The sequence below is a fragment of the Tribolium castaneum genome, chromosome 8, assembly GCF_031307605.1.
Source record: "Tribolium castaneum strain GA2 chromosome 8, icTriCast1.1, whole genome shotgun sequence".
In the NCBI taxonomy this organism is placed as follows: Eukaryota; Metazoa; Arthropoda; class Insecta; order Coleoptera; family Tenebrionidae; genus Tribolium; species Tribolium castaneum.
In genome coordinates this window covers 15056600-15082226 of record NC_087401.1, presented here as the reverse complement: position 1 = coordinate 15082226, position 25627 = coordinate 15056600, and the positions used below count along the sequence as shown (strand labels likewise).

The following is a 25627-nucleotide window of genomic DNA, read 5'->3' as shown; positions in this document are numbered from 1 at the left end:
GAATAAGAATAAAGAATAAAGGAGGATAGAATGTAAATAGAAATGTAAAAACTGGAAAAAGAGCAAGTATTGAGGAAGGAAAAAGAGCAAAGGATAAAGAACAGATGGTTCCATGGATAAACGGACCAGATATAAAACAGTAGGTTTTTTGGCGCAGAAGAATAAAAATAATTGTAGAAGAGGGGCAAAAGTATTTAAAAAAGTAGATAGAAACGAAGAAATTTGCGGCAAATGGAGGTAAAAGAGAAGAAAGAAATGAATAAGAAAGCTAAAACTCTATAATCGGAAAAAGTGTACAAGGAATATAGAAGAAGAAGAAGAAGTGAATTGAGATAGAGAAAAAAAAGGGAATTGGAAATGGAAGAAGAAGAAAAGAATGAATAAAAGGGACGTGAAGACCAGTATGACCAAAAGAGGCAGGAAAGAAATGCAGAGTTGAAAATTAATGAAAATAAGAAGAAAATATTTACTGCTGGAGAACAGTTGATAGAAACTGAGAAGAGAAGGGAAATCTCTACGAAAAACAAGAATGAAGGAAAGAAAGTTAAAAAGAAATGATAACAGAGGAAAAAAATTGAAAAACGGAAACAGGAAGCAAACAAAGTGGTATAGAGAGTAGAAAAAAAAGGAAAAAATAGTTGTAAGGACAAATAAATGTAAATAACAGATTGGAAGTAAGAAGAAAAGGGGAAATTTTCTGGCGATGAAGAAAAAGAAAAAGAAAAGAATGGAAGGAAAATGAAAAGAGATTAACGAGTAGAAGAACTTGAAGTTTTTATAGAAGATGGGCGAAATTATCAACAAAGAAAAAAAATAAGTGCGACAAAGAATGGGAAAGGAAACGAATAATAATGAGAACAGAATTCCAGAGGAGAATTCCTATTGGTGAAGAATGAGGATCCTCCAATTATTTACGGACTAATCCCTGGAAATACCAGGGTGAATTAAGAGAAAATAAGGTAGTGAAAAAAAACGTAAAAAAGAAACAAAAAATAGAAGGATAAAAAGGGAACATTCTTGTTTTATTTTTCTTATCCTGACCCAAAACCTACCCAGATCCATCTTGGAATTCAGCTTGTTATCACACCCTCCCGGCCTGCAAATCCCATTGACGCAAATATCGAACGAATTCAATCCACACTTCGTTCCGTCGATAACTTTGTCCTTCAACGGATAATAAGCGTTGGAATTTTCCGGTCTGCAAAACAATTTGCACAGATCCTCCCTCTTCGAAAGCCCATACTTGGGCACCCATTTCACATCTTTGGTCAAATTAGCCAAATTTTTATTAATACCATCGAATTGTGAGCATTGAACTTCCCGAAAATCGGGAACGTCATCATCGCACGACTCCGTATTGCACGAAACGTATTGAATGCTTTTGCCCGTACAGTACGGGCCCCCATTTTGGGGCACCGGCGAGTCGCAGTAACGGCGGGTTTGCTTCACGCCGCCGCCGCACGTGCGGCTGCAGTCGCTCCATCTGGTCAAAAGAAAAAAATGATTTTTTGGAGAAAGTTCTATTTATAGAATCTATTTTTTGCCTGGCATTTGATGCAATTTTTCGGCTAGACATATAAATTTGTTAGCACAAACTTACGGCTGCCAAGGTCCCCAGCCGCCTGGTATTGGTGTTAGTTTCTGGCGGTCCAGAGGAATACACTGCCCATGGTGGCACCAGCGGTTCCGACCACAGGATGTCCCATCTGCCCATGGTAGCAAGTTGGATTTGCACCCGTAGATGTCATTAGAAGTGCACCATAAGACGGCACAGGACGCTTGATAAGAGCACAGTTTGTAACCAATCCCGAATTCTAGTTCGCATTGTTTGTCGGCTTCGAAGTTCTCTCCTGGTAGTAAATCGGAAATTTCCGATGAGATGTAATTGCTGGTCGGGGCGTTGAGCAGACATTTGGCTTTGTTTGATCTGTAAATTGCGTTTTTTTTGTGAGAAAATTAAGTTTTCTCCGCCCATATGGGACTGAAACTACTTTAAAATGGAACTGGCCATAAAGAATCGATCGTGAAAGTTACGCAATTCCTTTTTTAGCACTTAATCGCCTTCGTCTCGTATCTAATTATTTCAGAAATTTTGTAAAAATGTGGGTCAGCCGACACAATGTCAACGCCCGTTTAAAAACTTAACTTACTCGAGGAACTCGGTGAGGAAGTGCTTGGAGCACTCGGACCACAACCAGGGTTTTGTCCCGTTGTTGAGGATTCGGGACATTATGTTTTCCGATTTCGGGCCTCGACTGAAGTGGGAACAGCTTTCGGTCTCGTCGTGGAGCATACTAGGGGTGGTTTTAGTTGGGGTTTAATTTTTTCGGGTGATTACCTGAGAACGTGGCCCAATTCGTGCGCTATGGTGTAGGAGGAGGACAAACCTCGCTCCTTGACGATGGCGCAGCTCGAGGAAGGGTTGCACATTGAGCCGACTTCGGCAACGCCCAAAGTGTCGCAACTCGAGGAGTTTTTCTTGCAAATTGGGTCTCTAATAAACGAAAAATCATGCTCCAAGATGCGGATATTGGCAAAGTTTCAAATTTTTAATTTTTGAAGCGATAATGTGGTCGTAAAAACGCAATATTAGCGCCAGCTGGATTTATTCCCGTTTTTATGGTTCGCCAAAAATACTTGAAAATTTGAATTACTGCGGTTTGGTGTTTCTAACAGATGGCGCGGGATTTATTTTTCTTTTATTTTTTTATCCATTCACTTTTTTTCGGAAACGAAAAAAAGTTTTGATCATTGTGACACTTTTTTATTTTTTGACTTATTTTTGAAAAAAAAATTCAAAATTTTTAAAACAATTTTTTTTTTTTGAAAAATCGACGCGGTGTGACGAATCTTCATTTCTTGCTGATCACAAACGTATTTTTGTTTTCAAAATTCGACAACGCGAAAGTTATCATTTTGTAAAATTTTTTGTCCTGCCTTAATCATCTTTTAGTTGGACAGTGAGGAAGACACTGCTTGGAAGCAGGTGTGTACACATTAGCCAAAAGTAAGATATTTTCAATGATGAAAAAAAATCAAGTAACCAACAAAAAATATGGTCTTATTTTGACTCAGAAGCATTTGCCTGTATTTTAGGTCTTGGGAAAAGTTAAATTTAACAAAAATAAACACAAATACAGAAAATAGAAAAAATAGTATATTACCCTCGTTTGATAAGACTTAATTGTGGCACTCCTTCGTCGTGCTCCAAAACAAAAAATTTAACAAAAAATGTCAGATAATTTTTTTTCGAAAAAGTGTTAGTTGGCGTAAACTCTAAAAGACTCAATTTCACTTTTTGATTTAAAATTTGATTACAAATATCGCTGAAAATGGAAAAATAATCAGTTGTTATTATTTACGTATTCGTCTACACCTCCAATAATTCTGAAGTATCTTTTCCTTAATCCGACATCTTTACTGTCTAGTCCAGCAAATCGAACAAATCAACAAGTTAATATTTTAATCCGTTCATTAGCGTGGGCTTGATTTTAGTGCAAACTCATATGACGGAAAAAATGACCGAAATCGAAGCCATGAACCGGAATATTAATTATAAGCGATTACTGTAATTTATTACACAGATTTAAACTTAATTGGACAAGTGAGCGAAACATGAAACTAATGAAAAATATCAGAAAAAAAGTAATAAACCGATAAGAATCTCCAATTTCGAAACATTGAAGACCTTGTCATTGCGGATTGCCGACAAAATAACAAATTTATGAATGAAATTATTTATAAATACAGATAGCTCAATACTTACCTCGTAAATAGCAAAGCCATGTCATGTTTCCGATCCGTGACGTACCGTTTCTGCCACTCGCAAAACCTGCGTAACATAACTACAAACGAATTTTCCTCCTTTCGTTAAACCAGATTTTAGGAGCTAGTGATTTTTTTTTTACAAAAATTCACTACTTCCTGGACTATTTATACAATTACCCACCTTGTGAGTTGTTACTGGTGAATACAGTATTGTTCAGTAACCAGATGTTGACCACCGATAACGAAATCGAGTTTCCGATACTTGCGTCTTTGTATAAAAGGGCCGCGTGTGACATCAGGATTAGGATGTAGTGTTTTAAATCTTCGTTAGATTGGTGGTACTGTATCATACTGCGATCGGCAACGACGAGCACTTTGACGAAGTATTCGTTGGTCTTTTGGTCCGTTTCGTAGTTAATGGGCCAATCAGCGTCGCGGATTTTGCGCGAAAGAAAGGGGGAATCACCGATGTCGTCAACAATGGCACGTTTTGTCAAAGTGTGTGAAGGGATGGCCACGACTGATGAGCCGAAGTCGTCCTCCACGATGCTCTCATTGTCTAAAGAAAAAATAATCAAAATCAATAAAAAATTCTCGTTTTTTTCGTCATTAGTTTTTTTTTGTGTAAATTGTCTGGGTTTAATTTTTGTCATTTTTTTATCATTCCTATTTTCTCATTTGGTATTATTTTTGTCTTACAGTGTTTTTCGTTTTTTATTCTTCTGTAATGTTAGTTTTGTCTTTGTCATTTTTCTATTTCTATACTTTTGTTTTTTCTATATTCTTCTGTTTTCTGTTTCTGGATGTCAATTTTTATTTTTTTATCCTTTTTGTTCTTTTCTTATTTGGTATTTTGTCGTCTATTGTTTTTTCTTTTTATTATTCTGATCCTTTGTAGTTGTTTTTTTATTGGTTTAACGTTTGTCATTTTATTAACCAGTTTTATCTATTGTTTGCCAGTTTTATTTTTTTTTTTAATTTTTCATTTTCAAAATCTGTAATAATTGTAATAAACTATGTTAACAGTAAAAAATACATTACATACGTGAGATATTTGAATCTAATGCCATTAAAAAAAAGTATTTTCTTCGTTTCATCCTCAGCGGTTTTAGTTTAAATACATTTCTAGCTCAAAATAATGTACTTTTCAAAGAAATCAACTGGTTATTCGGTCTTTTTTTAATTCACTTCCTTTTGTTTTTTTCATTTTTGTATTTCAAGACTTCTGTTTATTCTGCATTCTTCTGTTTTTTGTTTCTGTATTCTTAATTTTTTTTAATCAGTAAATTTTTATTTTTTCATTTGGTATTTTTGTGTTCTAACTTTTACTGTATTCACTTTTCACTTTTTATTATACTATTCAATAGGTTCGCGAAATTAGTTAAATTCTGACTCAAAAAACGAGAACTGATTTTTCAATATTTTCTTTTTTCTGAGTTCTAGCTGTTTCTGTAAAATGGTTTGGTTGCTATTCTTTCATTTTTTGTAAATGATTTTATTGCCTTAGTTTTCTCTTTTGTTACTATTTTTCAACATTTCTGTATTCTATTTTGAGTTGGGACTAAACAGTATTTTGTTGTGTTTTTTTTACTTTCCTAGCATAGGAATATCTTTACTATCTCTTTAGGTTTATCTTTCTGTGTCTTGATGTTTGTTTCATTTAGTTTTTCCCTTATCTTTTTTACTTTTTTGTTTTTTAAACTTGCTTTTTTCTTCTGGTTATTACTCTTCAAACTTTAAGTTTCGATTAGAAGATTATTTTGGTTTTGTTTTGTCATTTTATTAAACAATTTTTATTTTCTTCGCCATTTCTATTCTTTTTTAATTTTTTTCTATTTTTGATTTGTTTCCGGAATTATTTTTGGTTTTGTCTTTATCATTTATATTTTTTGTTTTTCATTTTCTCCACACAATATTTTCAATTGTTCTGTTTTCTGTTTTGAGTTTTGAATTGATTTTGTTTTCTTCTGCTGGTTATTACTCTTTAATTTTTTTTTGTCTTCATGTTTCAATTTGACGATTTCTTTGGTTTTGTCTTTGTCATTTCTATTCTTTTTTCGTTTAATATTTTTTTTATTTTAATGTATATGTTTTTGTTTGTTCTTTATTTGCTTCCAGAAGTTTTTTTTTGGTTTTGTCTTCATCATTTATATTTTTTGTTTTTTTTCTGGTTATTCCTTTTTATTTTTTTTTTCGTCTTGAAACTTCGCGTGGAGATTATAAGAAATTTGAAATAAAAGACCGAACAGTTTGAATTACATAATTTATTGATCTTGTTTGTTTCTGGACATTTCGTTTTTTTTTAAAATCAAAATTTTCGTTCGAGTGGATCCAGGTCGGGTCCGTAAGGCGCTCCGGGCGAATGTTTGCTTTGATACCATGTGTGGTCCGATAAAAACGATAGTACCAATAAACTGGTAATGGCCTCGACGATCAGACTGCGAGGCACCATCGATGGGTATAAAAAAAACACCGTTCACCATGGCGGCCATGGTACAGGTGGATCGCGGAATGCGTGGGATTTTTCCCGGAATTTCAATCGAAAAAAAAAATTTCTATAACCCTTAACTATTTTATTAATTTAACACGGCTCTCGCCAAGCTCGTCCATCACGCTCAATTCTACACACACCTACACCTACTTGATTCAGCTTCAAAAGGGTATTTATTGCGCGCATAAAGATGTCTACAAAACACCATTCAACGCTTGTCTTCTTATTTTGCCGACGATTTCACTTTCATTCAATTCATTTTTTTCCTCCATTTATCCGTCAAAATTATTATTAAGGGTCATTAGTCGAGCGTGTATCTAAATCGAAATCTCGAACGGCGTGAAAAATTGATTTTCGAACTTTTTAAAAAACATTAAGACTCGACCCACGTTGTTATCGAATTACGACACGATCATCGTACAATATTTATAGTTGAAATCTACATAATTATAAAAGCGACGAGAATGCTGATAGCGCGTCCTAGGTGTGTCCAGGGCCGGATTACGCTCGGAATCATCTGTTCCCTTCTTCAGCGGCCCTGTTCTAGGTGTGTCGTTAATTTCCATTCTGGGATAACAATAAAAAACACGAATTGACACACAATTGAAATAAAACGAGAAAAAATTCAGTATGTACCGCTTTTGAGATATTTATTGGCGATTATGTGGCGATCAGATACGCATACAGGTGTTAGGCTTGAGGCATTGCTTGAAAAATTCGGGTATTTCTTACCGTTGGTTTCGCATTGGTCCGATTCGTTCACGACGACTTCGTTTCCGGTCGGTGCACTATTGTGGATTTTTTTGATCCGGTGAAGGAAACTGCCTAAGGGGTATTCCCCGGAGGATTTCTCCGCCGGCTCGATGTAGTAATTGTCGTGAGAAGTGCGGATGTAGCCGGTCTGAAAAACGAACATAATTGGCGGTGATTTACGGAAGCTTGAAGCTTTACGAAGCGAAAAGATTTATTCGTCTTGTCGGCCGTTAATTTTAATTTTGAAAGCGATCTAATCCTATTTTTTAACACTCGGTAGTGTTTTAAAACCGGCCTCTCGGACATAAATCAAATTTTTAACTACAGAGAGTTTAAAATGCAATAAAATGTACTCTTTTATTCGATGAAAGTGCGGTTTTATGAACCAAGGCCTGAATGTCGAGATAAGAGAGAAAAAGACTTAAATAAATCCTTTTACGACTCTATTAAACCAAGCACAATTTTGTTCATTGTCTCAGTTACTAAAATGAGGACAGTACCGAACGATTTGTTCGTCTATTTAGGCCTTTTTGCTGTGTTATTTTCCGGCCTGATCGCCTTGTAAGTACCCAAAACCAATCCAGTAACACACTAACGTAAAAATAACGTTGCAAAAACGTTACTTTTACCAACAGAAAAAACGTTATTGTAACGTAAAACATTAACGTTATTTTTAGTAACTGTTTAAACGGTTTTGTAACGCAAGAATGTAACGTAAAATTATGGGAAATATAAAACCAGTAATTAACGTCAATAAGTAAAGTTCTAAAAAGGATGTTTTTATTCACTTACTTAATTTAATATTTAATTGGTTACGTTTATTTATATTTCGCTTCACGACATTTTAACGTTAGACAGTGTCGTAAAAACCAAATTCAGTTTTTTGAAACGTTAATTATACGTTTAAAACAAACGCTAGTAATACGATTATTGCTAACGTTAAAGGTTCTTTTACGTTTTTTCGGTTAGTCGTATTTTAAACGTTAAAAATTAGTAAAAAAAATTAAAATAGTTTTTATACTACGTAAAATAAACGTTACAAGAAAACGTAATCGTAACTGACCTTTTTTAGTTACACAATAGTACCGCAAAACTATGGGCCACGGCCACAAAAACCCCACATTATCATAATAATGGCCGACGATGTGGTAAGTGCAATTATGCCCCCATTTTAGATGGGGTATTCCCTTTTAAACTTTAGGGTCGTAACGATGTCGGTTTTTACGGTTCGGGTCAAATCCCGACCCCAAGTATCGACGCTTTGGCTTACAATGGCATTATTCTGGACCGGTTTTACACTCAATGTTCGTGTACCCCATCCCGAGCGGCCCTTCTAACTGGGCAGTACCCCATTAGATTGGGTATGCAAGGGTTGCCGATAAGGGCCGGCGAGAATAAATCGTTGCCTCTTGATGTTGTCACAATGCCCCAATATTTGAAACGTTTGGGGTACAAGACCCATTTGGTCGGGAAATGGCATTTGGGGTATGCCCATATAGAGGATACCCCGTTGCAAAGGGGGTTTGATAGTCATTTTGGGTACTGGAACGGGTTTGTGGGTTATTTCAACTATACGGCGGTTTATGAACTGGCAAATGATACGGTAGGGGTAATTTTGGGTTTAGGGGTCATAGTTTGGGGTATTTTAGATGGTTAAAGGGTTCGATTTGTTTGATGGGGTCGTACCAGCGTGGCAAGAACGTGGCAAGTACGCCACTGATTTATTTACACACAAGGCTATGAAAATCATAGATGAACACAATAGTGAGAAACCGTTGTTTTTGGTTTTGGCCCATTTGGCTGGGCATACGGGCGAAGATGGGGTCGAGTTGGGTGTGCCTGATGTTGCACAGGCCGAAACGAGGTTCTCGTTTATTAAAAATCCCAAACGGCGACTTTACGCCGGTAAGAATTAGAAAAATCGTTACAATCCATTTAAGAAAAAATTTAGACATTGTGTCACGTCTGGACGATTCTGTTGGTCAGATTGTGGAAAAATTGGACGAAAAAAACCTTCTAGACAACTCGATCATTCTTTTCTTATCAGATAACGGGGCACAAACTATCGGGGTGTACGAAAATTCCGGCTCGAATTGGCCTTTAAGAGGAGTAAAATTTTTGAAAAAAAAAGTTGAGTGGTTAAAGGACAATTTTAGCTCAAATTGACCGAATTTGAGGGCGGAATTCGGGCCCCAGCGGCGATTTACAGCCCACTTTTCCACCAAAAAGGCTACGTGAGTAAAGAACTGATACACATCACTGATTTTTTGCCCACTTTTTACGCCGCCGCTGGTGGCAATTTGGAATATTTGGGCAAAATCGATGGTGTGAACCAGTGGGAGGTTTTATCGCAGCAAAAGCCGGGCAAAAGGGACGAAATTCTGGTCAATTTTAACGAAATTGACAACGTTTCGGCCATAATTATGGGACAGTACAAGCTGGTTCAAGGTATTGTTTGGGTTAGTTTTCCCGAAAATAGTTTTTTTTTTTAATAGGGAGACTTGCTTTTCCCGAATATGGGGACTACCATGGTGACAGTGGACGTAATCCTGAGGACCCACCGTATAATTTCACTGCGGTTTTGTCCAAGAATATTAACCAGCAAAATAGAAACAAAATTGAAAGTTTGAGGAATCAAACTGACTTGAGCTGGTGCAGGGGTGAAAAAAACCAACCCCTAATCGATTGTACAGAGGGTTGTTTGTTTAATCTAGAGAGTGACCCTTGTGAGACCACTAATATCATTCAGGAGGAAAAAATAATAGCGGGGAAATTACTTGGACGACTTTTTGAATTTTCCCAAATTTTGGTCCCCCAGCAAGTGGCGATTTTTGATCCAGAATCGAATCCCGAATTTTACAACGGGACTTGGTGCACGTGGCTCGATCCACAGTTTTGTCCCAAAACTATTTAACTTTGTGTAATTGGTTATCATTTGTACATAAATGAAAATAAACACTGGGTAATTGGAAATTTCGTAATCTTTGATTACAAAAAATCAATTTATTGGTCATTTATTCATTCTTGGGACAAATGAGACGCCAGTGAACCGGTTTAAGGGCCGGTCTATCTCACAGAACGGGATTTCGCTTTAGGTGCGAATGAATTGGTCGATTCTGCTTCGTTTTTGAAATAATTTGAAAAAAAAAAACAAATCAAATTTAATTCGAGTTTAAAGAAAAATTTTTGAAGGAAAGTTTCCTAAAATCGGGTCTCTAGTTATAATATAAACCTACCGAAAAAGTTTGTTTGTATAATTATCGGTCTTTCATTCGGCCCTAAATGAAAATAAACACCGATTTTGCGATGTCAAGACTGATTCGAGTACAATGAATTGATTTTTGCAAAATTGCCCTGCACGTGCCCCGACCCGAGTTTAATACACTCGCTGTCGTTCAATCATCGCTCCAAAAATAATCCGGGAAGGACCGTTCTCAAGGTTGTAGGTTGTAATATAGCAAGTTGTATTTTAAATTCGGTGCACGTTTTAATCGCGATGAATCACATCTCGTCTCGAACAAAACCAAACATTAATTATTAATGTGGGTCCTGATGGGTGGCGCTTTTACCCGTTTTAAAATTTTCGTAGGTAATGACGAGAGCGCCACAATCCTACACGTTTCTTGCATTAATGACATCTAATCATACATATGAAGGTGTAAAACACTCGGAGAGGGAACACGGAACGAATAAATCAACGAGATATGAGAGGCGGACGATTTGGATGGATGATGATGAGGTTATGCAATAATTGCCTGGGTTCCAACAATTGTTTATTTGTCTAATGGGCGATTTTTCACGTTTGAGCAAAAATGCTCAAGATGCCAGTTTTTATTTGTTTTTTTTTATATATTATTATATATATATCTGGATAAATCCAGAAGAGTTCTTTATTTTTAACAGTGAGTGGAGAACAAACCGGTACGTACAAATCGAAAATACCTGAACATAACATAAAACCCCATTTAAACCCTTTAGGGGGTAAGTAACTATATAGAATTGCGTCGTCACGCACATTACGTAAGTGTGCAAAATTTCAATTCATTCGGACAACAGGAACCCTCTCCTATTTGGCTCGGAAAATATGAAACAGACATACAGACTACAAAGCAAGTTAAAAAAAAATCGAACTAGAATTAAGCTTTTTTGATTATTTTATAAACGTTTTTTCCTTTCTAAGCAAAGAATTGTCTGTGAATTGATGTTTCCGGCCAAAGTAAGCTATATTCAGCTACTTTTTAGGTTTTTAAGCCAAAAAAGTGTCGATTTAGTGTCTTATTTAGCAATTTCTTACATTAGAGAAAGTCAAGTCAGACCAGGTCAGTACTAACTTTGCCTTTGGTTTTGCGATTTTTCGTGATTCTAAAATGTTTTTTGAAAATCTGAATTCCTGGAAGTGTCAAAATCTTTAATTTTTGTGAAAAAGCTATGATAAATAAACGAAATTGGCTAATCAAACATTTTTGCTACATTTTCTCCATTTAACGATGCTTTAAGCGTCCCTGTTGTAGGATCAGAGTTTACAAACACATTAAAACACCATTAATTTGCATTATTACACTTGAACACTTCCCAGACTTGATTAATTAATTATTATGGGCACTAAAGAGCTTGGATATTTTCTGAGCTAAGCAACAAAACTGAATCATACTGAAACGTTCTTCCATAAAGAATAGATTCCCTATTATGGCATAATCGCCATAAACGTTTATGAGTAGACATTAGAGTCTCTGATTTAGAAATGAATTTCGTTTTGCAAAAAACTCGTCGTGAAAGTCGTTACTTTTAATAATTTTGTCTAAATTATTTCTTCGGCAATGAGACGGGTCATTAATTCACTTTATGGCTGTACCCAGACATTAACAATGGGACAATGCCCAAAAGGGCGTATAATAGCCCGTCTGTCGTGTCTCCGAATTTCAATAAGTCTGTTTTGTTTGTAAATTTATTTATATTTTTAATTAATAAAAGATGACAGAACCGTTAACACAATTTATCAATCAAAACGCGGAGAAATATTCTCGGTTAATTAAGATATACTGTAATCCATTGAAATTAATAGGAGGTAATTAATCACTTAATTATTCAAATTGTTTACGCCGAGATATATGACGGCGATTTATCACCAATCGCTATACAGGGTGTTGCCAGAAATCAATTTTTTCGTTTAGCTTCCGGCAACGCACGTACGCACTAAAAAAAGGGAAAAGTTTATTTAGTGTTCGCATTAGCGGCTTTTTACTGCCACCCAGGCTGTCCTACTAATCACCAAACTAAATATTTTGACGTCTCGAGGGCCTTTTACGAAAACTTTTGTCCTCGACATAATTCTGGTGAAAAACGTGTTTCCGAGTCGGATTCTGTGCACGGTTTATTTAATAAATCGGCACAATTTGTTACTTTGTTTCTCGTCTATTTTAGTTTTTCGGTTCGGGCACGTTTGATTCAGACAAAACATGCGCTTAAAAATTATTGATGGGCAATAATGGAACATAATTTAAGGCTATAAAGCGTTTCTTGTTTCGAGGTTTTTCGACCACTACCGGTGTCATTTAAGGCGTGCTGTGCGCTTTGCGTGTGGAATGTCTCAATAAATTTGAGGTTTCGGTGAGAAATTGCTCGAATTTATTGCTGGGCTTGGTTCGAAACGCAAAAATTGCGTGTTTTTTTGGATTATTTGTGGTGAAATTCCACTGAACAGAAGCCTCAATGGATGAAAAATGTGGGTAATTTTTAGCCCAGTTTACTGAGTTAGGTTCCAACTACGGATATCTTAAGATTAGGATACGAAACGACGCTCAAATAAAACGTTCCGTCCTCGATAGTTCAGTTATTGTCGCCAGAGAGCGCAGTTTTATTGCCGTCTAAGATTTCAGAAAAAATGACTGTATTTGTATAACAGAAAAAAAAACAGGCAGATAGAGCATTAAATTCTCAATTTTTTTGTAAACTATTTAAAAAAAATTAAAACTTTTACCAATTTGCACTCTGCCCCATATTTTTCAAAACGCTGCGAATACGGTTACAGATGCAAGAAAAATGTTAGAAAGAAAGTTGTAGAGAATTAAATTTCCTACAAAAAAGTCCGCGAGACCATATTCTTATCTTTAACCATTTAGGCCCCAAAGTCGTTCAAAGACGCCCAAGCGACTTATTTGATTCATTTTGCCGGTGGTCAAGTATTGCAAGTTAATTTACACCTAAACCGTTGAAGATCGGAATATGGTGTCGCGGACATTTTTGTAGAAAATTTAATTCTCTACAACTTAGTTCTGTACACTTTTTTTGTATCTTCAACCGTATTCGCAGCGTTTGCAAAAATATAAGTGGAACGCAAATTCATAATTCTAAGCGATAATTCTTTGCGCACCGCCGCGTATTTATCAAAACGCTGGAAATACGGTTGAAGTTACAAAAAAATTGTAAGGAACAAAGTTGTAGAGAATTAAATTTGCTATAAAAAAGTCTGCGACACCATATTTCTATCTTCTACGGTTTACGTATAAATTAACTTTCAGTTACTTGACCACCGATAAAATGTCGCTTGAGTGTTTTTGAACGTTTTTAGGGCCTAAACCTTTGAAGATAATGATATGGTCGCGCGGACTTTTTTAAAGGAAATTTAATTCTCTACAAATTTCTTCCTAACATTTTTCTTGTAACTTTAACCGTATTTTCAGCGTTTTGAAAAATACGAGACGAAGGACAAATTTTACATTTTAAATAATTTTTTTCTGATGTTTCTTATGAAAATTTTAGTCGTCAGTTTTTCTCACTCTGTTAAGAATGCAAAGCTCAACATTTCTGTCTTTTTTGCAAGTAATTAGCTCATTTGGTTGAATTTAAATTAATTTAAAACGATTTGGCACCGAGACGCTTAAAGCGCCCTCATTTACTACCGTACTATTTATTTGGGGTACAAAAAATCCTGCGAGTTCGTCTCCTAACTTATAGTCCTCCGTAGTCAAAATTAATGTTTTCAAAATAAATTATTAAAATTTTACACTCTGCAATCAAACGTCGGGATTCCAGCGAGATAATACTTTTATTGTCCATCATTCAGGATTTTAAATAGCTACCGTTGGCATAATCTCCCGATGGCCATTTTCTTAAAATTACACAACCGCATCAAATCTCCAATTATGTTAAATCCTTAATTTTATGGCACATGGTGCCGGTGCCAAGTGCCGCATTAATATCTCAATAAACAACAAAGTCTGACAATTTTACAAAAAGTTAAATTTAAATTCATTAAATGTAAGTTGCCGCAAATTCGCATGCACCACACGCGAATAAATTCCAACAGCAGTAACAAAAATAAAACTGATGTCACAATTTAGATCAAAAAAACCACTCACCATTCCATTGCAAAGCGACACAGAAACGGCCGAATCCAAATCGTCTTTGATTTTCCCAGTATAGAAACACCCATAAATGCTACTGTCCTGTTTCCTGCGATGGGTGTAGTCATCACCAACATGGGTAACATGTAAATCAGTGGCTAAAATCTGGTCGTTGTGCTCCAGCTCTAGGAAGAGTTTTCGTCCAAAAGCATTAATCACATATCTAGGGTGTGGGTCCCAAACTTCGGCTTCCTTGTGCCTAAAATGGCCGCTGTGGTGCCGTAATGGCGGCTTGTCTGGAAGTAAAACAATCAATGGGTTGTTGGGTGGTTTTGGCTCAGTCTAGTACCATAATTGTTGCGCATTTGGTCGAAGATTATGTCATGGGTGTGCAGAGGTAGAGGACTGATTTTCAGCGGTTTGACGAACTCGACCTCGCTGTCGAAGTCGTCCAAGTGCGTCTTTTCGATGTATTCTAAAAAACAAGGAGAAAAACTAAACCACTTGACTCGCTATAAGTGGATTAAAACACTTAAACTTGAACCAATTCTCAGGTCATTTATTATTTTTCCTCCCCTGACGCGGCCATAATCCGATCGTCTTATTTTTTCCCCTTCTCCGATTACGCGGCCGGTTTTCGGAATTAGGCGGCGGTGGAATTTCAATGCATAGTCAGATTGCGGGAAAAGAGGTAATCGGAAGAGGGGGACAGAGACGGAGTTGGGAGTAATGGCCGCGAGAGGGGAGGCAAAATTAACAATTGACGGTTTCATGGCCACCCCTATTAATTAATAATGATCACAATTCGTGTAAATACCAATTTATTGTAACTTCAAGAAACACTTTGTCACTAAAAAAATCATAACTCAAAAAGAGTTCGTTCCAGCGGATTCTACGTGTCATTTTACATGTTATGTACTACTTTTTTCAGCATTATAAAGAGCTTGATTTTTTTCTGACGATATTTTATCGATTTGACTAAAAACTCCGGAATAACTAGAGGTAACCCAATTAATTTAATATCGTTGGAAAGTTTTTTAGTCATTTGACTTTTTCATAAAACACAATTGCTCTCCGAGTGATGGAAAAAATGGAAAAAAAATCATAACTAAAAAACTATTGAGAATTTGGTGATTTTCTCGGCGCTAATCGATGCCTCTGATCATTTTACATGAGCTCACATCAAAATAGTTCCACTTTTTCAAATAGTTCAGCCATAATTGAGAAAATAAAAAAATTGAAAAATTTGTCAACACTAAAAATTCGTAACTCAAAAACTAAACTCTGGACTCTTTTTGCCTTTACAGCCTCTCGAGTTCTTAAAAGTGCAAAAATAGTCAATTGCTTCGATTTTTTGTTTGATTTTTCCAATTTTTGTCGAGATTTAGGTCGATTTTCGGTGACAAACAAAAGCAAAAATAAGTAAATATTAAAAAAAAATCATAACTAAAAAACTATCGGGCACTTGGCGATTTTCTCGACGCCAGTCGATTCCCCTGATCATTTTACATGGGTTTACGTTAAAATAGTTCTAATTTTTCAAATAGTTCAGCCATAATTGAGAAAATAAAAAAATTAGAAAAATATGTCAACACTAAAAATTCGTAACTCGAAAACTAAACTATGAACTTACAACCCTCTTGAGTTCTTAAAGTTCAAAAATAGTCAAATGCTTCGCTTTTTTGTTCGATTTTTCCAATTTTTGTCGAGATTTAGGTAAAAATGTGTAAAAACCGTGGGTTTTTATGGTCAAAAATTTCATAACCATTCGTATTTTTGGTTTAAAAATGTATTGACCCGAGCTCATATTTCATGTAAGAGAAATAAATCACACATTATTTGAGTCAAAATTTTCTGGCTCCCCAGTGATTTCGGTCCCGGACCACCTGATTATCGAAAACAGTGAGAAAAGATTTATTACAGGTGGCCGCACTTGAAACATAAAATCGCGACAGGTTTCACGCATTTTTATTTATGACCTGGATGTAAAAATGAATTAGAGTCTGTAGATATTTTAAAAATAGTATAATTACTACCAAGAAGTCTGAAAGTCGGTTAAAAATATTTCGAGGATGAGAAATGAGTCAGATTTTCTTATTTTATCCACTATTTGAAGTAAATAATCGAATATGTTGGTGATGCAGGGGTGGGGGTAATGGCGGCTAAGGGGAAACCGCGATCAAAGAATGCGGTGTATTTTTACAGACTGCGTGATTTTTTGTGGTCGGACTAGTGTAATAAATCCGAGTACGGCCCACGCTCGGAATGTTGTAAGTTGTAAAGAGACATTGTATTACGCATTTTATTACGACGAAAAAATTTACATGAATTGCATACAACTGGTGTGAATTAATATTTTACGATTTTTCGTAACGCGATGCAGCGGCAACAAAACAAGTGACGTGACGTCGGTTATGGCCGGGGGCAAGGCTGCACACTCATCTTCAATAACAATATGTTTGCTTCCGATTTTTGTAAGAATTATCAGTGTCGAAGACGAGTGAAAGAAAAACCTGCCACCGACACCTTCCATGGTGTAAAGTGAAGCAAGCGTTGACCCCATGACTGTTTTCTAGCCGCTTCGATAAGATAACGAATCCATTCAGTACAAATTACGATGTAATTAGTTGTGATTAGTCCAATTTGCGTTCGGTTCATGTAAATTTATCGGATGACGTGAGTCGGTGGGGGCTTTGATCCGGCGTTAATTTTAACCGCTCGTAAAACCATTTAATATTCATATGGGCGAACAGATGGAGAAAAATTCTCAAATACGGAACCGTAAAATCGCTGATTTATTGGCTAGAAAAATGGTGGATGCGCGCCATGGCCGCCGGAGGGGAGGCAACCACCATGTTGCCTTCTTTCTTAGATCTTTATAATAATATCCAAAACCATTTGATGTCAAAGTTTTTCTTACTTCAATAATTATTCTTTTGCTGTTTTGTGTTCATTTTGTATTATTACAAATTTTATTATTATTTTTTTTACATTTTTTCAATAGTTTTCAGGCCACTTATCTACTTTTCTTTTAGTATATTATTTAAAAATTATATAATTTTCTTGTATTAATAATATATTATAAGGCTGTTCCGTCTAAATCCCACATTAGAAGTATTGGGAGTTCTAATAATGATAATCATCTGAAAATATATGTACAACCATAATCTTTTAGGTCCTGCGTTTTTGAATTACTAGAGTTATTTTACGATTGATTTCATAAGCTTTCCCTATACCTAAATTTAGCCGTTTACGAAATATTTAGGGTTTTTAATTTTTTTTTGGATCTGCACCTTCCATTTCAAAAATCGATAACTCTGCCATTTGTTAAAATTTGGAAATATTTTTCAGCTCATTTGAAAGAGGAAGCTTAGATCTTTCGTTTGGTGTTTTCAAATTTCTAAAAAAGAATAACAAACTCCAAATTTTTAGAATTAAGTTTGCAGAACTTTAAGCACCCATAACTCTATTTTTTCAAATGAAATGCCACAAGTTTTATTTCATTAAGTCGTAGAGAATTTAATTCTGCATCGATCTGTATTAGCATTCCCTATACTTATGTTTTATAGTTTTCAAGTTACAATAACTTTTTGTTGGGAGTGAGAAATTCATTAACCATCGGCCTTTTTTCATAGGTTGCCATGGAAACGAGAGAAAAAATGTAAGAAAATAATTTTTTTTAATGAATTTATTCGTTTTTACAGAACGGAGAACACAATTTTGAACAGAGTTTGTCGTTTGTTTAGTCACAAATGTTTTTAAGGCAAACTATACAAAAATAGCTGTGGTTAGTAAGAAATTTTCTACAATGTCAAAAAAAACAATATAACTTGAAAATTATCACAGATAGGTATAGGGAATCGTTGCAGAATTAAATTTTCTTTCACTTAGAGAAATAAAAATTGGGACATTCTATTTGAAAAAATTAAGTTATGTGTACTTGTTCAAATTTAACCTTAAAATTTTTGGGTTTATTAACTTCATTTTCAGTTTTGAAAATTTGAATATCTCAAAAACGGTTAAACTCCCTGATAAAAACTCCCTTAAAGTAACTCAACTAATCCAAAAACGCAGTGAAAATATAGCTTTCCTTTTAAAATAAGAAAGTTGATGGCGACTTCCGGTATAACCGAAAGTGCTGCCATCTTGAAAATATTTTTATTGAGCAGAACTCAACGGATTATGACTGAATACCAAATTTCAGACAAATATCTTTATTAGAACTTTCAATACTTCTAATGAGGAGTTTAGACGGAACACTCTGTATGTCTTCTTTTCGCATTTATTTCTAGTTTTGGTTTTTTGGTTTACATTTGAAAAATTTATGTTTTGTGAGAGTTTAAGTAGAGTAGCTTTTTTTCTTGAATAAGGCTATTATCATTACTATGTTTTCGCCACCTGTTTAACCAGAATCCTGTCTGTCGCATAATTTTTCTCAATGAACCCGTCATTCTTTCTTTAAATATGCAAAACATTCCGCAGCGGCCGTTAAGCGTTGTCATTAAACGCATTAAACCGAAAATATTTTAAATATTAAAGCTGAATCATTAATCAGTTGTCAAGCGCAAACATTCCCGGAATTGTGACTCTTCGGCAAAAAAAACACCGATTAATAAGTACGTCAATTGAACGAAAAATCGTGAGTGATTTTATCGAGATCGGCATTGAAAATGACCGTCAATGCGTTTCCTCATTTGCACTTTCGCGACCTTACCCCCACCCCAAAAATGCCAATGGCCGGCTGAGGGGAAGCCGAGGGTTGTGATGGCCGTCGGAGGGGAAGTCGAACACCTGTGGCGTCGTGACGCCTGTTTACGCCCGCAAACAACGTAATAAAAACAGTGGCGGCTCGTGAACCGTACATATTTGTAAGTTTTGATGCTCGTGTTTTGTGTGTTGGATGGTTTTGGCGGCCGCCACTGGATAAAATCCTCCCGACATGAATAAAACATACGTAGGTAATCGGAGATCCCGCGTTGGATTAGTAGTACGGTGTAAATAATAGCTTGTTGATGGTGGAAACGATGTGAATGCACGGAATTTTGATAAGAGCTCATGTCTCGGTGACAGGTAATCCAGAAATTTATTATAACAGAAATGAAGAGTCATTGTTCCTGCAAGCAGCAGGAAATAATCTTGCAAGTGTGTGGGTTTCGTTTGTAATTTTATTCAAATTCAGTAGAGTGTGGGCAAAAAAAATAGCAAGCGATTAACACTGGAATGACCTAAATGCCTGTTGTCGCGTTGTTTGAATTCCCATCAGCAGGAAAAATCACGGAAGTGTTTGTTCAATTTTAATTAAGGTTTGTTTGTTTAGAGGATTTTTTAAATGATGATAAGTGGAGGTAATTACGGATAATTACCCTTGAAAATTGTTGGAATTAGGACGCGAAGTTTTGGCACGTTTTCTGCGGTGTGTTGCTAAATGTAGAGCGAGATAATATTGAACGGTGCGTGCTGAGAGATGTGTTCAAGAAGGTGATTGCAAAATTTAATTTGCTTACTTTGAAAAAAAACTAGAAAAAATTTTGCCTAAATTTCAGAATGATCCTCACAGATAATTGAAAGAAATACTACAACTTGCAATTAATTAATTAATTAATTATTTGCCTATATTATTTAATTAAATTATATAAAATTAGAACTGTTATTTTTTTTAATGTTAATGTTTTTAATTATCGAACGAAATTAATTATTATTTTTTTTATAGTGCAATAACATTTTGTTTACAATTCGTGATTAATCAGACAATATAATTAAATTTGGTTTTTGTGAAAAATTAATTTCCCAATTAACACACTGTTTTCACTTCTCAAACTAACAAATTTTTTAAATTAATTACAATTTCCGATAAGATTTTTGGTGTTATTGAATAATTAATTAGAAGAAGTACTTTAGTAATTTCACACACACATTAATTTAATTTGATTAATTGCAGATCCTTACAGTGAACTTTGATCCAGAGTTTACATTATTTTGGTCACACCATGGCCACTGAAATTCCGAATAATTAGAGTTAATTTCAGAACTAAATTAACGATTTTTTTTCAAGAATTTTTTTTTAATTTAACTGTAATTACGAGAAATATTTTGAAACATTATTGGCCAAATAGAAAATTAGGATTTAATTTGAGTTAATTACGTTCATTTGGCAATAGCTAATTTTCCCGCTTGTGCATAACAAGCCACAAAAATTTTCTTGGGAAATAATAATTATGTCCCAAACGTGCAATTTCCAAGAACCTCTCACATCGTTTTACGCAATTTCAATTAATTATAATTACATATTCCCCATCACATAAATAATTTTCTCAATTCTTGTGAGGAAAAAAACGCTTATTTAACAACGTTTCCTGTCACTTAACCAATCGCATAATGGTATTGTGTTAATTGAAAGAGCAAATAATTTTTTGAATTCCTGCAAAATTTCATTTCATTCATAGTTTCTAGTCGAACAATGCTTTTAAGCTTGACAAAAGTGCAAAAGGCGCAAATTTCACTTTCTATTAGCATTACGTGACGCAAGGTGATTTTTCTCTCTCGTGTAATTTTTCTTAAATGAATTCGGACAAGTTCAGCAGACGGGGCCAACGACTCGCTTTGTGTATTTTTTAATCGCGAAAAATTATTTTTAGTCGCGCTGTCGTCGCTATTACACAATTCGTAAACACATCCTCGACAGTTTACAAGCGTTCGTAAATTTATTTCATAATTAAATGGAATCAGTCATCGGCGGTTCGCCTGATTACAATCCTGGACGTTTATTTGCGCAGATGGCGCTGACCGAGAGAAAAATTCCTGCGGGAATGACTCGCAAATTCTATTTTTGCATAGACTCGGGCGCGAGACACTTCCTGCAAATTGATCGATTTTTCGCGTATTAAAAGCACTCCAGGGGGGATAATTGACATTTTCAACAGTTGATCTTTTGAAAGTCTCAAGGGAAAATTGTGAAAATTGATTACTTTCTCACAGGGATTTCACGAAAGTGAAAGCTTGGGCAAATAGTAAAAAAATTAAAAATTACCGATAATTTCGAAAGGATCATTTTTGAAAAAGATTATTTGCTTGGCACACAAAAACTAGCTATTTTATTCAAAAGAAACCGTCTAGAAATTTTATGAAAATAAATATTCATCATTTTGAAATTAGTCAAAGACGGTTATGCAAAAATTCTAGACATTTACGAATTTTTTGTAATACATTTTTGTAGTTCTACCTGGATTTTCGAGGAAGGTATAAAGGTCAAATTAGAGACGCAGACGCTTATTAATTTATTTTACCTTACTTTTTTTTCTTTCGTGCTAAACTGTTTTTAATATGGCGGCCGTCTCCGAAAGCGAATGTTGTTTTTTTTTTCTTTTTTTTTTTCAATTTTTTGTTAATCACTTCAATTTGTCCTTTCTTCCATAGTTTTCTAAGTTTCCTGGCCATTCTTTCTTATATGCCATGCCATTTGGAACAAATAACTTTAGGTATTTTAGTAAAAATAACAGTATTAAATTTTTTTTGTGTTCTTTTTAACTTACTTTATTTTTGTGTTTTTCAATTTCTTGTAACCAATATGTATTTAATATCACTTGGACACAATGAAACGACAATAGTATTTTAAAATATCGTTTATTTATTACCTGTCAAACAGTCCTAAGTACAAATTAATTTATTTATTTTCTTGCTTTTTCTCTTTTTTCACCTTTCTTATTATATTTCTTCTTATTCTTTCCCTTCGGATCAGTCAGTCCAGTTTTTGAAACAATTTGATATGCTTAGCCATTGTTCACTGCTTTTTGGAACAAACTTTGGTAGTACCTAATAAAACCCACATTTTTTTGTATGCTTGTTGATTTTCTGTTATATCCTCGATTTTTTGACGTTTTTCGGTATGTTTTCTTTTTTTTAATTGTTTCTTTGTTTTCGATGTCTTCTATATTTTTTTGTATTTTTTTTTCTTTTTTCTTCTCACCGTTTTTTTGTGTTCTTTTTATTGTTTGGGTCTTTTTAAATGTTTTTTTCTATCTCTTTTTTTCAGCTTTTTTAATCAGTTATTTATTAAGAATTGTCTTTTTTTGTCGTTTTTTTCTTATCTTGCTCCTTTTCTTGTAGTCTTCTTTTTTGGTTGTTTTTTTTGTTTACATATTTTTTTTTTATTTTCACTTTTTTCGTTTTTTTAGTCATTTCTTTATTGAGTTGGGTTGAATTCAAATAACAAATTTTGAAAAACATCGTTTATTAATTACCAGCTCAAAACACTGCAAAATTAGAAAAAAATTGTGTTGGCCAAAAGCGTTTTAGAAAATCTCCACACAAAGCGCTATTTGAATCCAATTTTTCTTTTATTATAATTTATTTCAGCGGTTTTTTTTGACAGACTTTTTGCGTTTTTTTTATTTTTTTTTTGTTTTTTTTTTGGTTTTCTTCTTTTCCTTTCTTCGTTTATTCATCTTCTTTTAATAAATTATTTATCAAGAATTGTTCTTTTTTATTATTTTTTCTCATTATATGATTATTTGTTATCTTTTTCCATTTTTTAAGCTTTTTATTCTTCTTTAATTAATAGTTTCCTTGTTAACATGTCTTTCATTTCTTTTCCTTTCCTTTCTTCATTTTTTCAACTTCTTTTAATCATTTATTCTTTCGCAATTGTTAATTTGTTTTTTCATTTTTCACTTTTTTGGTGATTATTTTATTTGAGTTGGGTTGAATTAAAACAAATTTTGAAAATGATCGTTTATTAATTACCAGCTCAATACACTGTCTGTTATTTATTACAATGTTGAGAAAAAGCGTCAATTTTCGAAAATCTCCACACAATGCGCTATTAAAAATCGTTTCTTTTTGGTCATTGTTTCGCCCAACAATACATCGATTAATAAACAAAATACTTGAAGCGCCAACCGTCTGCCATCCCTATTAAACTATAAGTCATCGATATATTCAAACCAATTAGTCGCTACATCGTTAACAGGAATTAAAGACGTTCGTGATTCATCATCTGGAGCGACAAACCCATTATTTAAACACAAATTAAACACACACATACTCGGCTTCGCCTCGTGCCCTAAACCGTGTTTTCCGTGCCTTGACCCGCGTTTTCCCGCCAAAAAAAAAAAAAAAATTCGGCAAAGTCAAGGTCGCCGCAAATAAATCATGTTGTCGGCGACCATTAACACCATGATGGTACCTAGCCCATGGCAAGGACGTCGCCATTCAGAGGGGGGCTCAAATTGCAAAACTAAATACCGAGTGGACCAAAAAATGTTTGTTTTAAAGTGTTTGTGTTCGTTGACCTAGCTTCCAGACTCATCTGTCAGCACAATTTTTTACTCGGCTCAATAAAACCGCACAATTTGTGCCAAATAAATAAATAAATAATCGTAGTTTTTCTACAATTATTAGACATCTGGTCGAAATATTTCGATACAGGTTGGTCACAAAACTCACCTTTTTGCTTGACGACCGTCGCAATTTTCTCTTGTTTGTGCTTGAAGGCCCCCTGGCCTAGCATGATCCAGACGGTGGCTATGAGGGCCCCCAGGGCCAGGATACAGACGCCGATCAGTGCCGTCGTACAGCGATGTTTCACTTTGGCGCACATCGCAATTTTTTTCTCTTACCCCCCGTTTATTTTAGTTATTATCTGTTCGATACGCGCGAAATTAACAGACCGTTCCTGAAGTCGCTGGCGAAGGAAAAAAGCGGGAGAATCATTGTTCGTGCGGTGTGGGGGCGCTACTTGCACCTTAACACATCTTCCAAGCTGGAAAACTGAAAAAAGTGTTGGTTTTTGGTGGAATTTTTTTCAAACACCCGGTACACGTGTGATTCAGTTTTCGTAATCAGATTTAAAATTAGAAACAATGTTAAATACACAAGGTGTAAATTATTTTTTATCACATTGTATATTAAAAAAACTGACGGTTTTCGGAAGAGAATAATTATTTATTTTCTCTGTTTCGGTACTAAAATCATAAATTGAACAAAAGTATGTGTAAAACATTTTTTTCCGAAAATCATTTTTAATGCACTCCTTCCTTCGGACGTGGGGCTCTAAAAATCGCCTTTTCTTACTTGATAAAAAAAATTAAAAAATAATAATAAAAGGTTTGTTCTAAATTTTCGATGTCATAAATGCATTATCTTAAAAAATTAATTTAGGGCCTATTTACTTATGTACTTGTACATACAACTTTTACTGCCTAGGTATTAAAAGTGACACTTTCGTGTTTGCCTGCAAATTTCAGAGTTTTCATAAAAAGGCGGTCAATTAAAACAAACTATGGACACAAAAAATGGCATATTCGAAAATTATAAAATAATATACAGGGTGTATACAAATTTGTTTTACTCGAGTATATACAAATACTTTAAGGCCATTTTCTGCTACAAATCTTTATTTGTCCGTGATGTAATGCAAAATAGCGCTAATTATCGTAAAAAACTGACATATAGCGGGAATTAAAATAATCGGCGAACATCTTAACGTAATTATCGTGAAAAAACGTAAGGTTACAGCGATTTTAATAGCGTGCACAGTTAATAAAAGTGAGAGAGATTGACGAGGGAACGAACACTTAAGGAAAAACATAAAAAGTGCATAAAATAAAGGAAGGAAACAGTAAATGGTTAAGTAGTCGATTTGAAACCGAAAATCGTTGAAAAAAATCTTGAACTTGGCGTAACCTCAATTTCGCAATAGCAATAAACTGTTGAATTTTTTATTGTAAATTCAACAATTTTATTTATTCCGTGCTAAATATGCTAGTATAGTAAATTCAACACTCATTATACGAACGAAATTTCCTGTTTTAATACCCCGACCATTGACCTAATAACTAAATAAAATTACGAAAACTGGGAAGCAATAATTTTTATTAATAGTTTTATTTCCGTTACATCACCATTTTAAAAATTGGAAAAACCATGACCTTTGACAAAATTCGATAATGATGTGACGATTCCGGTCAAGTGGGCTGAGTGTTTTATGAATGAACAACAAAAGCCGATCGATTGACTTACGTGATTTCGAATCCGATTTAATATACGGGGTGACGGCACAAACGCGAACGCGCCAATCTTTCGAAACCGTGACCGAAACTGTGTTTCCCACACGCACGAACGCTCGCTGAAGACTAAATTCGAAACGGTACGCGACTGACTTCTCCCACGAGCCGAGAGCGGGAGTGAAGGCCGAAAAGCGAGCTTTTCGAACCGGGGGATAATTGCAGGGCGGAAAAGCGGCAAAAAAGCACTTACCTGTCTTGTCCACTAATAA

The 25627-nt window shown here is 34.8% G+C and overlaps 3 protein-coding genes across 5 annotated transcripts in view; 2 read left to right on the top strand and 1 right to left on the bottom strand.

Annotated features, from left to right (window-relative positions):
• The window catches only part of AdamTS-A (ADAM metallopeptidase with thrombospondin type 1 motif A), a 31746-nt gene extending 6220 nt beyond the window's left edge, over positions 1–25526 (bottom strand). For 2 of the 3 annotated variants that reach the window (XM_008192398.3, XM_008192404.3), the window contains exons 1-11: positions 25372–25526; positions 23797–24120; positions 14705–14830; positions 14371–14651; positions 6992–7160; positions 3950–4327; positions 3767–3845; positions 2339–2494; positions 2151–2294; positions 1601–1927; positions 1053–1483 (exon numbers count right to left, since the gene is read on the bottom strand). In XM_008192398.3, coding sequence (XP_008190620.1) covers positions 1053–1483; positions 1601–1927; positions 2151–2294; positions 2339–2494; positions 3767–3845; positions 3950–4327; positions 6992–7160; positions 14371–14651; positions 14705–14830; positions 23797–23950 — 2245 coding nt within the window. In that variant the 5' untranslated portion in view covers positions 23951–24120; positions 25372–25526. Of the gene's footprint in view, positions 1–1052; positions 1484–1600; positions 1928–2150; positions 2295–2338; positions 2495–3766; positions 3846–3949; positions 4328–6991; positions 7161–7210; positions 7358–14370; positions 14652–14704; positions 14831–23796; positions 24121–25371 lie in introns of those variants that run through there. The other variant, XM_064358592.1, reaches the window with a different exon arrangement.
• The window catches only part of LOC660828 (inter-alpha-trypsin inhibitor heavy chain H4), a 51892-nt gene that overhangs the window by 7792 nt on the left and 18473 nt on the right, over positions 1–25627 (top strand). The gene's annotated exons all lie outside the window — the stretch shown is intronic.
• On the top strand, positions 7427–9985 carry LOC103312245 (arylsulfatase B). The gene is made up of 7 exons (XM_008192408.3): positions 7427–7573; positions 8085–8160; positions 8214–8615; positions 8662–8917; positions 8964–9121; positions 9169–9460; positions 9508–9985. The coding sequence occupies exons 1-7, from the start codon at positions 7500–7502 to the stop codon at positions 9924–9926; spliced, it is 1677 nt and encodes a 558-aa protein (XP_008190630.1). The 5' UTR covers positions 7427–7499; the 3' UTR covers positions 9927–9985.

What these genes read in the sequence shown, in the direction of transcription:
- LOC103312245 (XM_008192408.3), top strand. Translation starts at nt 7,500, where the DNA reads ATGAGGACAGTACCGAACGATTTGTTCGTCTATTTAGGCCTTTTTGCT. An exon ending in TTTTCCGGCCTGATCGCCTT is followed by an intron (nt 7,574 to 8,084) that starts GTAAGTACCCAA and finishes GACCTTTTTTAG; the next exon opens with TTACACAATAGTACCGCAAA. An exon ending in CGAATTGGCCTTTAAGAGGA is followed by an intron (nt 9,122 to 9,168) that starts GTAAAATTTTTG and finishes GGACAATTTTAG; the next exon opens with CTCAAATTGACCGAATTTGA.